General features: G+C 38.9%; 1 protein-coding gene across 2 annotated transcripts in view; it reads right to left on the bottom strand.

The window, feature by feature from the left end:
* elp4 (elongator acetyltransferase complex subunit 4) overlaps positions 1–17,126 on the bottom strand; it is a 267,666-nt gene that overhangs the window by 183,733 nt on the left and 66,807 nt on the right. For both annotated transcript variants that reach the window (XM_060839056.1, XM_060839058.1), the window contains exons 4-5: positions 15,894–16,046; positions 1,268–1,410 (exon numbers count right to left, since the gene is read on the bottom strand). In XM_060839056.1, coding sequence (XP_060695039.1) covers positions 1,268–1,410; positions 15,894–16,046 — 296 coding nt within the window. The remainder of the gene's footprint in view (positions 1–1,267; positions 1,411–15,893; positions 16,047–17,126) is intronic.

Here is a 17,126-nt window from a genome sequence, read left to right as displayed (position 1 = left end):
GTGAATTGCCTTCAAGACTACAAGATGAAAAGCTTCCCACAAAATACGCTTTTTTCAGTAATACTTAAATACTATACAAATGACAATACATACTTATGTGTAGTGCAATTAAGTATCTTGAGATACTTCACTTTATCTAATGTGCGATATAAATGCAGGCTGTTGGCGTCATGCCTCTTTTGTCACTTAGCTCAACACTACTTACAATGAAGTATAACAAATAGTATAGCTTGAGAAATCATTTGTGGGATGTGGAAGCTACTCGCTAGACCAGCAGCTACTGAAATCCAGGTTTCAAAGGACGATTGCTGCTAAGTAATTAGATGAAATACAAAAAAGACAATAAGTAAATTAAAAATACTGAATAAGAGATGCGAGACATGCTGATCAGGTTGTACACAAAGTACAATGGAAACTTCAGTAGCAACTTACTTGTTTTCTGTTGCTAATAATGTCTGCCTGCTAATCCCTTCCACCTACTTTTAAGATCTAATGAAATGAGAATTTGCTGATCTTGCAAAACCAATTGGAGAAAGATTCTACACTGCCAGTGTTAAGCAGCAGATGTGAATTCAGCATGCAGGAAATAAATTAAAAGGTCTCATACTGTAAGAATTGACAAGAGATCACAACTTCACCAAAGCAGAATTATTTCTCAAGTCACACTACATTATATACTTGAAACTAGGCTTTTTCAAATCATCTTTTTCCTGTTTCTATGAATGTTTGCAATTAAAACTTGCTCCTTGTTTTTTTTTAAATGAAGCAACTTGGTGGTAGGTTTAATCGTATTACTGTGCATGCATATCTGCTCAGTCAAGCATGAGTTAAACAGAATATTAATTACCAAATGATAAGAGAAACAGCTGCAGATCATCCCTTATAGAGTAAAACCATGAAATATAGCTATTTATTCACTTCAAAAATAAATCAAATATATAGTTAAATTATTTAATATTTATAATTCAGCACTTTTAATTGGATAAACATTTAAAGTAAGCTACAAGTAACAGTAGTAAGGCTGTATGTAGATAAGTAAACATAAAAATTGTAATCAATATTCTGAATTATTCTACAGAAGGATAGAATATTGTAGAATGAAAAAATATTTGTTGAATCTATAGGGAATACTTGTACAAAACTACTTTAAAATATCAAATGGCGCGGCAACTTCATTTACTGGATTGAGTGAACAGAAATTTGCAGTTTCGTCATTTATGCAATCCATACTTTTTAGGTTCCCCTTGCAGGGCACACAGGAACTCACCTACATTCAGTCACTGCTAAATCCAATGGAACTTCATCAGGTAGAAAAAATCCATGGAACTTGACTGATTGTTGGAGCTCTGTACTCATTGTTTTAGATACATTATAATAGTGGCCAAATCTTGAGGAGGATGTCAGGGCTGTCTGTCAAAAGAAGTACACAACTTTAAAGATTAAATTAAAATCACCTAATGGAGTGAGTTTCAGGAAATGTCAATGGGATATTATCAAGAGCCAGATGTGAACCAACAAATTTCTGACTCAGAAGTTAGTGTGTTACTTTCTGAGCCTCAGTTGACATTTATTAGAAATGGAAACACTGATTGGCATTGTTTCAGTGCTAATTTTTAATATGCTAAATTTTTATATAAAGGTACTGAGATGTGATGGGGCAAATGTCAAAATCAGGAACTCACTGCTGATTTAAAGCTCCCTTTCAGAGAGAAACAAAACAGTCACCAAAGTAATATATAAATATTAATTTAGACTTCCTTTTATGAGAAAATAATACTTTTACTGGAGCTCCCTTAGAGACTTCTTAGCTAAAGGTATGGAAGTACTGAGATTAAGGTTAGTTGATTTCAGTAGATTGTTATACATACTGACAATCTTAACTTCCACAGTGGTCGAGACAATGCCAATCAGTGTTTCCATTCTAATAAATGTTAAATGAGGCTCAGAAAGTAACACCCTAACATCTGCGTCAGAAATTTGTGGGTTCAAACCTGGCTCCATAGTATGTGCAAAATCTTAGCTAATACTACAGTACAGTATTAAAAGATAGTTGCATTATAAAAGGTATTAACTCCCTGCTAAAAATGTTGAAATAAAGGGCCTGGTCATTCCCTCAGTGAATGTAAAAGAATGTAAGAACATAAGAAATAGAAGCAGCAGTAGGCCATTTGGCACATTAAGCCAGCCCTGCCATTCAATAAGATCATGACTGATTTGATCCAGGCCTCGACTCTTTTCTGCCAGCTCATCATAGTCCTCAACTCCCTGATATTTTAAAATAAATATATTTACCCCCTCTTTAAATGATCTAGCCCACACAACCCTCTGAGGTAGAATTTTCTACATATTTACTCCCCTCTGGGAAAAAGAAATTTCCTCACATGTCAGTTTTAAATCAGTGTTTATTCTGTAACTGTGTCGACTAGATTCCCTCACTCGTGGTGACACCTTCTCAAAATCTAGCTTGTAAATTCCCCTCAGTATCTTGTATTTATAAATATGAACATCCCTTATTCTTCCAAACTTAAGAATGAATAAAGGCCTAACTTATTGAGTTGTTTTTGATAACGAAATCCAGGAATCAGCTCGTAAATCTCTTTTGAACTGCCTTGAATGCCAGTTTATCCTTTATTAAATAAGGAACCAATTTTTTTTAAACAGTTCTCCAGGTGCAGCTCATCAACACCCTGTACAGTTGTAACAATACTTCCTTTTTAAAAAAAATACTCTAATCATCAGTAAATGGGGAAAATTCCATTTAACCTCTTAATTACTTGCTGCATCTGCTTGCCAACTTTGTGTTTCATGAACAAGAATACTCAAATCCCTCTGCATTGCACTTCTATTGCAGTCTTTCCCCATTTAAATGATTGACTTCATTTTGAGTATCACTATTAAAACATGTGACCTCATATTTTCCTATATTAAATTCCATCTGCCAAGTTTTCACTCAGTCATTCAACCTATGTCCCTTTACAACTTCCTTATGACCTCATCACAACATGTCCTCCCACCAATTTTCATACTATTAGCAAATTTGGATACGTTACTCTCTGCCCATCCAGCCAAGTGACTAACATAGATAGCAAACAGTTGAGGCCCCAGGACTGACCTTTGTGACACTACATTAGTTACATGTATCCAAATGACAAAGACCCATTAGAATTTCACAGTTTTCTGGAAATTAACCAGTCTTCAATTCATGCTAATACCAATACCTGTATTACGCGAGATCTTATCTTGCACCTTTTATGTGGCACTTCATGGTTAATACAGGCATCATGGTATGGCGAATTAAAACATTTTGCTCTATTTCTGTTATAAAAAATACAAGTGACTATCAATTACTATTTCATTCTACCAATATCCTCTGATCAATTTTGCTTGTTATATCCTCAAAGAACTCTAGCAAATTTATCAAGCGTTATTCCCCTGTCGTAAAACCATGTTGACTTTGTTTTATGGTGTTAGGCTTTTTTAAATGTCTTTTTATTTTATCGTTAATCATGGACTTGAGCATTTTCCCCAAGGACAGGTCTATAGTTTCCTGCTTTCTGTTTCCCTTCTTAAGTAGGTATAGCACTTAAGCAGTTCTCCAATCTGCTGGAAGCCACTTGGAATCCAATGAGTTCTGAAATATTTTGAACGAATACCTTACACTATCGCTGTTATCACTTTCTTTAAAATCCATGGATTCAGATCATCAGGTCTGGTTGACTTCTATGCCTTTAGTCCCATTAGTTTGCCAAACACTTTGTCCCTTCTGATAGACTGTTACAAGATCTTTCCTCTTATTTACACCTTGCTTATTAGTTACCTTCAAAATTATAAATTTGTCCTTCACCATGAAGACCAATGCAAAATACTGATTCAAATTAACTGCCAGTTTCCTGTTTCCCATTATTAATTTGCCAGTTGCAACTTTCAAGGGTTCCAGAATTACTTTAGCGAATCTCTTTCCTTTAATAGGCTTACAGTCAGAGATGTATGGCATGGAAACAGACCCTTTCGTCCAACCCACCCATGCCGACCAGATATCCTAACCTAATCTAGCCCCATTTGCCAGCACTTGGCCCATATCCCTCTACACTCTTCCTGTTCATATACCCATCCAGATCCTTTTAAGTGTGGTAATTGTACCAGCCTCCACCACTTCTTCTGGCAGCTCATCCACACACGCACCACCATATGCATGAAAAAGTTGTTCCTTAGGGTCCTTTTATATCTTTCCCCTCTCAACCTAAACCTATGGCCTCTGGTCTGGACTCCCCCACCCCAGGAAAAAAGACCTTGTCTATTTATTCTATCCATGCCACTCATGATTTTATAAACTTCTATAAGTCTCCAGGGAAAACAGCCCCAGCCTACTCAGCCTCTTCGACAGCTCAAATCCTCCAACCTTGCAACATCCTCGTAAATCTTTTCTGAATCTTTTCAAATTTCACAACATCATTCCAATAGGAAGGAGACTAGAATTGCAATCCCTATTCCAAAAGTGGCCTAACCAATGTCCTGTACAGCCACAACATGACCTCCCAACTCTTATACTCACTAGTCTGACCAATAAAGGAAAGCATATCAAAAGCCTACTTTCAAGGAGCTCGAAACCTCACTGCAAGATCTCTTTGTTCAGCAACATTCCCTATAAATCCTGCTAAGATTTGCTTTTCCAAAATGCTGCACTCCATATTTATCTAAATTAAACTTCATCTGTCACTCCTCAGGCCATTGACCCATCTGGTCAAGATTATGTTGTACTCTGAGTAACCTTTTTTGCTGTCCACTACTCTTCCAATTTTGGTGTCAGCTGCAAATCTACTAAATATACCTCCTATCTTCACATCCAAATCATTATAAAAGTAACGAAAAGCACTGGACCCAGCATTTGCTGGGACACCACTCCAGGCACAGGCCTCCTGTCTGAAAAGCAATCCTCCATGACCACCTGTTATGTACCAAATGGCTAGTTCTCCCTGTATTCCAGGAGATCTAACCTTGCTAATCAGTCTTCCATGAGAACCTTTGTCGAACGCCTTATTGAAGTCCACATAGAATCAAGTCTACCGCTCTGCCCTCCTCAATCCTCTTTGTTACTTCTTCAAAAAGTCAATCAAGTTCATGAGACATGCTTTTCTACGCACAAAGCTATGCTAACTATCCCTAATCAATCCTTGCCTTTCCAAATCCATGTAAATCCTGTCCCTCCGGATTCCCTTCAACAACTTGTTCAACAACGATGTCAGGCTCACTGGTCTATAGTTCCCTGGCTTTTCCTTATCACCTTTCTTAAATAGTGGCACCACATTAGCCTACCTCCAGTCTTCTGGCACCCCACCTGGGACCATCGATGATACAAATAACCTGTCCGAGGTCTTCTGGTTTATTTTTATATTTCTTGCCAATTCATTTTAATAGTCAATTTTCTCCCTTTTTATCAGCTTTTTAATCATCTGCTGTTGACTCCTAAAAACAGTCCCAATCCTCTGGCCTACCATTAACTTTCACCACTTTGTTTGCCTTAGTTTTTGATTACTCTCCTTGATTGCATTTATTAACCCTTCTCATCAAGTTTTTCATACTGACTGGAATAAATTTTTGTTGAGTGTTATGAAATATCTGCTTAAATGTCTACCATTGCTTATGCTCCGACCTTCCCCTTAGTGATTTTCCCAAGTTGTTTTCAATGCCTCTTTCTTCATATCTCTGTAATTAAACTTATTTAAGTTGAGGGCACTGGTTTGAGACTCGAGTTGCTCATTTGTAAACCGAATTTGAAATTCAAAATTCATCCAAAATTCCATTACAGACCCATGCTTTCCAGCTAGAAAGATCATAAAATGTTCATTTTGAAGTACAGGAAGAAAGTCTCCCTGCTACAATGGCCGATATTTATCACTGAACACCCTTAATAATAATAAAACAAATTAACAGGTTGGCTGCATCTGGGTGTACAAAGTGGCTGCCATGTTTTCTACATCACATCTCAAACTACTCACTTCATTAAAAACAAACTGTTTGGATATCCTGATGTTGTGGATGGCACTATATATTGTAAACAGAAGTCTATCTATCTAGATCATCCAATTATAATAAGAGAATGTGTGTGACACGTTGGGCTTAGCTAGGATCCACCATGTGACTGAATACTGGCAGGTATTGTTCAGGTTTACATAAGTATAGGGACAGTTTCGTGGTACAGTAGGTAATGTCCTTGGAGCCAGAAGATATGGGTTTGAGTCACAAGAGACTTGATGGCCAAACAAGGGGTGCTCACAACATGGCCAAACAATTTGATTGTCAGCTGGCCAACCCTTTCAACTCACACCAATGGAAAGTGGCAAGATCAGGAAAGATTCCTGGTCAGTCATGTGATGGAAAGAATACAAAGACTGAGTTGACTGCAAGATACTTAGGGATGAATTGAAGACTTTCTCAACGAATAATAAGCATAAATTTACAAAACCTAAGATTAATGAGGGGTGATGTATAAATTATAGATTTCAATACTAGCACTTTAATGTTATAAATAATGTTCTGGACACCTTTATATGCATTTGTGTGCTAATTGAAATAGCAGTGGAGTAATATCCGAGAGAAATTAACTAGTTACTATCTTAACACTTTTAAAATTTCATTATGATAACATTAACAATAATATTGTTTGCTTTAAAATTCTTACAGTATAAATATAGAAACAGACTCATACTCTTTGGCAAGATATGCTGTTGTAGACGCATCCTAGGAGAGTGAATTTATTGTTGGAGAAGCACTGAAAACAATTTATACAGGGTCGTCCTTTGGTCTGTATAATCTAGTCTTTATCTGGATTACCCATCACAATGTTTTTATTGCATTCTCTGCTAGAGCTCATCTTTTCATTGTGTACATCCTAGTCTCCTTAACATTTTAGCAAGGCCCTGACTAACTGAACTTTGATCTGATGTCTTCATTCAGGAAAGCACCAGGTAGTCTATTTCAGATGCAAATCCTCACTGAGGCCCCGGTAGTGTTTTCTAAGAAAGCAAAGAGAAGAAACAAGAAATTTCCAGGGTCTACTCAGAGGATCCCAGGGCACACTGGTGTCTTTAATCCACAACGCTGTACGGATTAAGGTGGGGGATAACCTTTTTTTAAGTTCACAAGAAAGAGTATTGCTTCTACAAGCTGGGTGGAGACAGATCTTACTATAATAAAACAGTAAGTAATAAAAGCATGGTCTGTGTCAGAGAATTGTGAATAGGCCTCGTTTTACAAATTCCCAGGCTCAGTGGGAAGCTTGCTAAGGCCTACCTGAACCAACTAAGTGTGAGTAATCTGGCTTAGTTGAATAGCTGGGGTAAAGCTTTTCTTTCCTCAGAAGTTGCAAAGTAGATAAATTTATTATTGGAGGCAACTGCAACTTGTGTTTTTCTCTTCATTGCTTAAGCATGGATAGGCTGGAAGAGAGGAACAGGCAGAAACTGTCAGATAGCAGACTGCTGGCTTTCAGTCTACTGTCTGCTGCTAAATGTTTCTAATTGCAACACTAATGTGTTAGAAATCTCAGATTCAAGATGAACCTAGGCAGAAAATTGATTTCATGCTGTGACAGCTTATATATTGCCCAAAGTACACAAACATGTCATTGAGAAGCTTTTGCATCCTACAATTTTGTTTACAGATGAATTGCAGTTACTTTAGTAATCTTGGAAAATGGCACTTTTTTGGTTTTTAATAGCCCCTGCAGTGTATACTACTAGTGAACAAGCTTTTGCTGGATCATACAGTTAGTTATCTGCAGGATAACATACAGCACTATTACAACAAATGATAATGAATCATTTAGTCTCAAGAGCTTGTCTGAATTTTAAACCGTGACATTGTTGCATAAATCAGGAGCAATCTGTTGAAATAACTGGGGCTTACAAGCATGGAAGATCTAGCTGGTAGGCCTTAAGGGGGTTTTTGAGCCTGCGGTCATTTTATGTCACTTGTATGTTATTTTCACAATGATTAGATTGCTATGACAATGAAGCTGATACATTCTCAAGTGCTTTCTTTACTCATTTAGCACATGGATAAGCAAGTCAATTGCTTGATTCAGTGCTTTCCAATTGACAGATCATACTCTGTCAAATCTTGTTCAACCATTTTTGATTTCGTATTGAATTTTTTGTCTTCTGGCAGTATTGCGATTTTTGTTGAAATTAATGTAAACACATAAATACATTTTTCCCATTTTAACCTATTGTTCGAGCCAGAACTTTCGTGTGGTATCATTAAGAATACAAGATAAATGCTTAAGTTCCCGAGAAACAAACTGAGAGATCCACCTGCGCCAAGACACGCAAGTGTATTTATGTGCACCTCTGAAGCGTAGAGAAACAGTAAAGGCAATTACACACGACAGCTGCAAAAACATTGGATTTTGACGGAAACACTCGAGTGATTTAAATTAGTGGTGGGTTGGACAATGATCATTATAAATTCACTGAAGGTAAGTGCAATATGCATAACTTCAGGTTCCTCTTTTTATGTATTCTACTGTGCTACGCAATCTCTGAGACCTTGCATCAAAGTTAACAAAATTAGAAACACAGAATTCACCTTTTGCCTTCTTACAATTTATTTTCTTTTTCTGGTAACATCATGAACAAGGTGCTGTATGTGTGTGTTTTTTTAAGAGGCTGGCTGATTTATTTAAGTACTCAAACCCTTTAATTTTTTTTTGCATGGCTGCGCACACACATTAACTTGTGTCATCTTGTGCATCAGAATCCATCATACTGCTGTCCGGCTACAGGACCTATAGGGAACACTGATCATGAGGGTCCATTCTAATGATGTGAACAGAGATGGTGAATGGAAAGATGAACTCTTTCCTTTAATGTCACCTTAGCAGGAGTTCTGCACATATGTCATTCCCAGTATAAAGCACCACTATGAGGCACTACTGAGATGCTTAGAAACATGTAAGAATTTCTTCTTAAAACCTTGAGGATTATGTGACAATTCAGTCGAAAACATTTCTCTATTAACTATTCAACACTTCAAAATGAACTTCATTCATTCATTTACCCACTTTGAAATTGCCGGAAATCTTATGACTACCCAGCATCCTTTGAGTGCTCAAGTGGACAGTGTATCGCAGTTAGTTAATACATCTTTTAAAAAAATCTATTTAGTCAGTTATGAACTTGAATGCAGCATTTTACTTTACTCTGTAGCATAGCAGTGTATTAACAGGTCTGAATAAACTGGATTATTTGGTCGGTAAGGATTTTTTTATATGGTAATACATCAAGAAACCAAAAGCTATTTACATTTGAATAGAGCTTGTCGAAGCAGCACTCCTCTGCTAAATATGTACCAGTAACTTCACACTGTGAAATGGACTACAGCCAAAGCAGAGCAGAGATGTGATGTGACCTTGGGGACAAATTACAAGTTTGCCTCATAAATACTATAATAAAAAAAAGTCTTTTTATCCTGAATTTTTCACATTCGTATTAGATCGGCTTTTTTTTTAAGCCAGCATTTAGAAATTGGATGCATAATGGCTTCTGATATTTTGATCTATGATCCTGAAAGCTTGCTTATCAATCGTATAATCTAGTTTATTTAGCCTTATTAACACAACAATGCACTGTAAAGTGAAATTAAATGATGAATTCAAATATGTGGAATACATTAACCTCTAACATTGATCCATTTTTTCCCCAGCAGTAACAGGAGTTGGTTCCATTGATTATTGCCACACAAAAGTTAGAAAGACAGACGCTGGCATACATTTATTTGCCTTTCTCAACTGTTCTTCAAAAGAGATTTTAAGACTGTAGAATACGGATTTCCTTTCAGACTGCCACCAACTAGACTGAAATATTCATCTAATAAGAATTAGTAACTTTAAAATAATTACACAATTCCTTTGTCAATGCAGCTGGCAGGTGCAATCAAAGAATTTTCATTAGTGCAGATCTGACCACTTGCACCATGGTGTATTCTTCTTTAAACAACTTTTTAAAATAAATGGGAACTTGGTGCTCAAGGAAAATAAGTAGAACTCTCTGCAATGCAGTCTGCATGACTCAGTAACCCAAACCTTAAATATAGGTCAGAAGATTCAAGGTTCAAATACCTACTCAATGTCAAATTAGCTGATCATTTTTTATATATTTTATATGATGTTAGTGTTTCAAAAGGTTTTTTTTTCCTGTCCAAACTCAAATGCTCTTGAGATGATGGTAGTGAGTCATGTTTCTGAATCATAGAGTTAGAGATGTACAGCATGGAAAGAGACCCTTCGGTCCAACCTGCCCATGCCGACCAGATATCCCAACCCAATCTGGTCCCACCTGCCAGCACCCGGCCCATATCCCTCCAAACCCTTCCTATTCATATACCCATCCAAATGCCTCTTAAATGTTGCAATTGTACCAGCCTCCACCACATCCTCTGGCAGCTCATTCCATACACGTACCACCCGCTGCAAAAAAAAGTTGCCCCTTAGGTCTCTTTTATATCTTTCTCCTCTCACCCTAAACCTATGCCCTCTAGTTCTGGACTCCCCAACCCCAGGGAAAAGACTTTGCCTATTTATCCTATCCATGCCCCTCAATTTTGTAAACCTCTACAAGGTCACCCCTCAGCCTCCGATGCTCCAGGGAAAACAGCCCCAGCCTGTTCAGCCTCTCCCTGTAGCTCAGATCCTCCAACCCTGTCAACATCCTTGTAAGTCTTTTCTGAACCCTTTCGAGTTTCACAACATCTTTCCGATAGGAAGGAGACCAGAATTGCACACAATATTCCAACAGTGGCCTAATCAATGTCCTGTACAGCCGCAATACTCTGACCAGTAAAGGAAAGCATACCAAACGCCTTCTTCACTATCCTATCTACCTGCGACTCCACTTTCAAGGAGCTATGAACTTGCAGTCCAAGGTCTCTTTGTTCAGCAACACTCCCTAGGACCTTACCATTAAGTGTATAAGTCCTGCTAAGATTTGCTTTCCCAAAATGCGCCTCACATTTATCTGAATTAAACTCCATCTGCCACTTCTCAGTCCATTGGCCCATCTGGTCCAGATCCTGTTGTAATCTGAGGTAACACTCTTCACTGTCCACTACACCTACAATTTTGGTGTCATCTGCAAACTTACTAACTGTACCTCTAATGCTTGCATCTAAATCATTTATGTAAATGACAAAAAGTAGAGGGCCCAGCACCCATCCTTGTGGCACTCCACTGGTCACAGGCCTCCAGTCTGAAAAACAACCCTCCACCACCACCCTGTCTTCTACCTTTGAGCCAGTTCTGTATCCAAATGGCTAGTTCTCCCTGTATTCCATGAGATCTAACCTTGCTAATCAGTCTCTCATGGGGAACCTTGTCAAACATCTTACTGAAGTCCATATAGATCACATCTACAGCTCTGCCCTCATCAATCTTCTTTGTTACTTCTTCAAAAACCTCAATCAAGTTTGTCAGACACGATTTCCCACGCACAAAACCATGTTGACTATCCCGAATCAGTCCTCACCTTTCCAATACAGGTACATCCTGTCCCTCAGGATTCCCTCTAACAACCTTCCCACCACCGACGTCAGGCTCACCAGTCTATAGTTCCCTGGCTTGTCTTTACTACCCTTCTTAAACAGTGGCACCATGTTTGCCAACCTCCAGTCTTCTGGCACCTCACCTGTGACTATCAATGATACAAATATTTCAGCAAAAGGCCCAGCAATCACTTATCCCGCTTCCCACAGAGTTCTCGGGTACACCTGATCAGGTCCTGGGGATTTATCCACCTTTAACCATTTCAAGATATCCAGCACTTCCTCCTTTGTAATCTAGACATTTTGCAAGATGTCACCATCTATTTCCCTACTGTCTATATCTTCCATATCCTTTTCCACAGTAAATACTGATGCAAAATATTCATTTAGTATCTGCCCCATTATCTGTGGCTCCACATAAAGGCTACCTTGCTGATCTTTGAGGGGAAGGGCTTATGCCCGAAACGTCGAATTTCCTGTTCCTTGGATGCTGCCTGACCTGCTGCGCTTTAACCAGTAACACATTTTCAGCTCTGATCTCCAGCATCTGCAGACCTCACTTTTTACACTGGGCCCTATTCTCTCCCTAGTTACCCTTTTGTCCTTAATATATTTGTAAAACCCCTTTGGATTCTCCTTAATTCTATTTGACAAAGCTATCTCATGTTCCCGATTTGCCCTCATGATTTCCCTCTTAAGTATACTCCTACTTTCCTTATACTCTTCTAAGGATTCACTTGATCTATCCTGTCTGTACCGGACATATGCTTCCATCTTTTTCTTAACCAAACGCTCAATTTCTTCAGCTGAAAATGTGTTGCTAGAAAAGCGCAGCAGGTCAGGCGGCATCCAAGGAGCAGGAGAATCAACGTTTCGGGCATGAGTCCTTCTTCAAGAATGAGGAAGGTGTGCAAAGCAGGCTAAGATAGAAGGTAGGGAGGAGGGGCGCTGGAAATGCGATAGGTGGAAGGAGGTAAAGGTGAGGGCGATAGGCCGGAGTGGGGGTGGGCGCGGAGAGGTCAGGAAGAAGATTGCAGGTTAGGAAGGTGTTGCTGAGTTTGAGGGTTGGGAGTGAGACAAGGTGGGGGGAGGGGAAATGAGGAAGTCTGAGTTCATCCATTGTGGTTGGAGAGTTCCGAGGCGGAAGATGAGGTGCTCTTCCTCCAGCCGTCGTGTTGCTATGGTCTGGTGATGGAGGAGTCCAAGGACCTGCATGTCCTTGGTGGAGTGGGAGGGGGAGTTGAAGTGTTGAGCCACAGGGTGGTTGGGTTGGTTGGTCTGGGTGTCCAAGAGGTGTTCTCTGAAACGTTCTGCAAGTAGGCGGCCTATCTCCACAATATTTAGGAGGCCACATCAGGTGCAGCGGATGCAGTAAATGATGTGTGTGGAGGTGCAAGTGAATTTGTGCTGGATATGGAAGGATCCCTTGGGGCCTTGGAGGGAAGTAAGGGGGAAGGTGTGGGTGCAGGGTTTACATTTCTTGCGTTTGCAGTGGAAGGTGCAGGGAGTGGAGGTTGGGTTGGTGGGGGGTGTGGACCTGATGAGGCAGTCACGAAGGGAGTGGTGTTTTCGGAACGCTGCTAGGGGAGGGGAGGGAAATATATCCCTGGTGGTGGAGTCCTTTTGGAGGTGGCGAAAATGATGACGGATGATACGATGTATATGGAGGTTGGTGGGGTGTGTATTTGTATCCTAGAACATTAAGCTGCCAGTCTTGCCCATCCCTGAGCCATGTTTCCATAATTGCTATGATATCCCAGTCCCATGTTCCGAACCATGCCCTAAGTTCATCTGCCTTCCCTGTTAGGCCCCTTGCATTGAAATATGTGCAGTTTAATTTATTAGCCCTACCTTGTCTCTGCCTGCCCTGACTGTTTGACTCACTTCTGTTCTCAGCTGTACCCATCTCAGATCGATCTCTTTCCTCACTATCTCCCTGGGTCCCACACCCCACCTTACTAGTTTAAATCCTCCCAAGCAGTTCTAGCAAATTTCCCTGCAAGTATATTCGTCCCCTTCCAATTTAGGTGCAATCCGTCCTTCTTGTCCAGGTCACTTCTACCCCAAAAGAGATTCCAATGATCCAAAAATGTGAATCCTTCTTCCGTACACCAGCTCCTCAGCCATGCATTCATCTGCTCTATCGTCCTATTCCTGCCCTCACTAGCTCATAGCACTGGGAGTAATCCAGATATTACTACCCTTGAGGACCTCCTTTTTAAAATCCTATCTACCTCTCTGTAATCTTCCTTCAGAGTCTCAACTTTTTTCCTTCCAATGTCGTTGGTTCCAATGTGGACAATGACTTCCTGCTGGCTCCTCTCCCTCGTAAGAACATTCTGCACCCTCTCTGAGGCATCCTTGATCCTGGCACCAGGGAAACAACACACCATTCTGCTTTTTCTCTGTTGGCCACAGAAACGTCTGTACCTTGGACTACAGAATCCCCTAACACAATTGATCTCTTGGAAGCCGCCGTACCCCTCGTTGCACTAGAGCCAGTCTCAATCCTAGAAACTTGGCTGTTCGTGCTACGTTCCCCTGAGAATCCATCACCCTCTACATTTTCCAAAACAGCATACCTGTTTGAAATGGGTATATCCACAAAAGACTCCTGCTCTAGCTGCCTACCTCTCTTACCCTTTCTGGTGTTAACCCATCCATGTGACTGTATCTGAGACTTTCCCCCCTTCCTATAACTGCCATCCATCACATACTGTTGCTGTTGCAAATTTCTCATCGCTTCTATTTGTCTCTCCAACCGATTCACTCGATCTAATAAGATTTGCATCCAACAGCATTTATGGCAGATATAATCCGCAGTAACCCTTAAACTCTCTTTAAACTCCCACATCTGACAAGAAGTACATATCACTGCAAAGGCCATTTTTGCCCCTTCATAATCTACAGACCCAGAAAATAACACTGTCTTAATCCTCTACAAACACTGCCCCAGGTTAAAAAATATAAGCCATAGCTATTAATAAGTTAATCAAGAGACGTGTCTCCAAAAACATATAATTAAGAAAGAATCCACTGTACCCACTACTGCAGCCAATTATTGTAATCAATACTTCTGAATGCTATTTGAGAGGAAGTTCTGGGATTTTGAGCCTCATGAAAGAATACCAATATATTTCCATAGAATGTCCCTTGAAGGGAAACTTGTGGATAGTCGTGTTCCCATCAGCTTACTGCCTTGGTTCTTCTAGGTAGGAGAGATTCTAAATTTGGTGCTATTGAAGAAGCCTTGGTGAGTTGTTGCATGAAATCTTTCTGAAGGTAGAGACTACTGCTTTGGCAAGTTGGCTTTGGAGAGAGTGCATTTTTAAAGTAAGTTTCTCTCTGATAAGTCTGATCAAGTCAGAAAGGTAAAGAAAAATGTTGATTTGTTAAGGGAATATTTTCCAGAGGCTTACTCCCTTTTGACCTCCCATTTGTTGACTATTGGCTTCTCATGTCAAGAGTAAGACTGGGCTTACAATGGATCAGTATCCCACCAATATTCACTATGGATGATCATATATTAAAATTAGTCAACTGTTTAAGACCCCAGAGAGGGCAGTAGGTTGGTGGTAATTCTGGAAATCTACTACAACAGCAGTCAATGTATTTTGGATGGGTTAAATCGACACCAAAACAAAAAAAAGTGTATTTTCTACATTTTCCATGTAAAAGTCATCTCCTCAAATTAACAGCTTTACAAGGAAACATATTCCTATTTGCAATGATTTGACTAGATTTGACGTTTTTCCAGTAGTTGACACCTGTCTTAATAGAAGATACAGTCATATCTCTTCACAATTTAACTACAATATGTAAAAATGATTGTGTCATGGAATAACATTATTAATATTTAAAGTTATTTAGAGTGAAGAATCAGTACCAGAACAAATTCATTTGAGCATGTTTCTTTAAAAGGCCAATGACGAAATTAAAATGTTACTTAGTTTAAATATTTCTAACCTTTCTGATACTTCACAATATTAAAAAGTACAAAGCCACAGAAATGCCAATGTAAAAAAATCAGAACTATAAATTTGAAAAATGCATTTATTAAAAATAAAATTAGAATAAATAATGAATTAAAATAAATTAGAAGGAAATGTGCATTTCCAGGTTTTATTAGGCATCCTGATAAAGGGCTTTTGCCCAAAACATCGGTTTTCCTGCTCCTTGGATGCTGCCTGACCTGCTGTGCTTTTCCAGCACCACTCTAATCTAGACTCTGGTTTCCAGCATCTGCGGTCCTTGTTTTTACCGAGTGTTTTTATGGTAAGGCACAACTTGCAAAAGTTACAAAAGCTTTCTATTGATTAATTTCATATGGATATGCTTTCAAAAATGCAAAATCATACCTGTACTTTTGGTAAGTTTTGGTAACGCCATGCTATTGTCATGGAATTCTGGGATACAGCGGTGGAACTATTGCTATTTTCCGAATTGTCTTCTGTCTCTCTGATAGTTTCATTGGTCTCTATTACATCATCAAGCAAGGGTGCAGGAAGCTCCTATTCAAACCAAATGAGAATAATTTGTCTTTGAAATCCATAAATGTTGACACAAAAATCATGCTTGTCAATGTTAAATTGAAATGATATAAACTGAAAACACTGAAAAGACAGAAACAGCTGGAAATAAAAGTAAACTTTACCAGAATTTAGTAAGTGTAGAAATGAGGTTGAAGTTTAATAATTCATGACCAAATCAGTTATGAAAACTTTGCTTCAAGTTTCAATTTCCTTCTGTTATGAAGCTCTGAGCTAAATGATTTGTAGATCTAATGTGGATCACCAAGCCCTCGTGCAGTTATAAGTGAAAGATGTATAAGAAACAACTGTTTCTTTTTCCATCCCCATCCCAACCCTTTAAAACTGTAGTGTATAAAACTAGTGCAGCATTTTTATTTTTATTTTCGAATTTGACAGAAAAAGAACAAGAAAATCTACACTTTGGCTTAAACCTTTGCATCCTATTTGAAACAGTCTGAACAAGTTCTTTCGACCTCTAGTCAATAAGAATACCAAGCTATTGTCTTCAAAATAACTCAAATTAACACCTGCAATGTTCTTCAGGTAGTGTTATCTTCATTAAGCTTGATTATCCAAATGCCAGTGATCCTTGCAGATCACTTTTCAGGTAAAGATCATTAGGATAATACCTACTTAAGCACTCACCTAACTCCCAAGGCTGTTCATTCTTTCAGCTTTTTCTACTGACATAATGAGTGACACCTGTTGCTGGTTCCCTGTACTACACCAGCATTGTGCACCATATGCAGGAAGAATCTCAAGAGTCAATAAACTATTTCACACCAGTCACCTTTAATATAGTAGCAGGAATGAATCCAACATTCCGTTTGACAATGTGGCTTTGTGCAACCCTTGTTTTCCATTTTCACCTTTGAAATGGTGGAACTTTAAACTTGTTAATTCACCAATATATCTGAACTAATAAAACTTAATCTGACTGGCTAATTCTTCGAATATCTCAGTGACATAGCCATTACAAAATAAATCCAAATATATTGGCAAGTCAAACAGCAAAGAAAAATGACCTTTTTGACAAAGTATAATTTATTATACTACTGT

The sequence above is a fragment of the Hemiscyllium ocellatum genome, chromosome 18 (genome assembly GCF_020745735.1).
Source record: "Hemiscyllium ocellatum isolate sHemOce1 chromosome 18, sHemOce1.pat.X.cur, whole genome shotgun sequence".
Classification (NCBI taxonomy): domain Eukaryota; kingdom Metazoa; phylum Chordata; class Chondrichthyes; order Orectolobiformes; family Hemiscylliidae; genus Hemiscyllium; species Hemiscyllium ocellatum.
The sequence above is the reverse complement of the archived record's forward strand: the minus strand, read 5'-3'. Positions and strand labels throughout refer to the sequence as shown.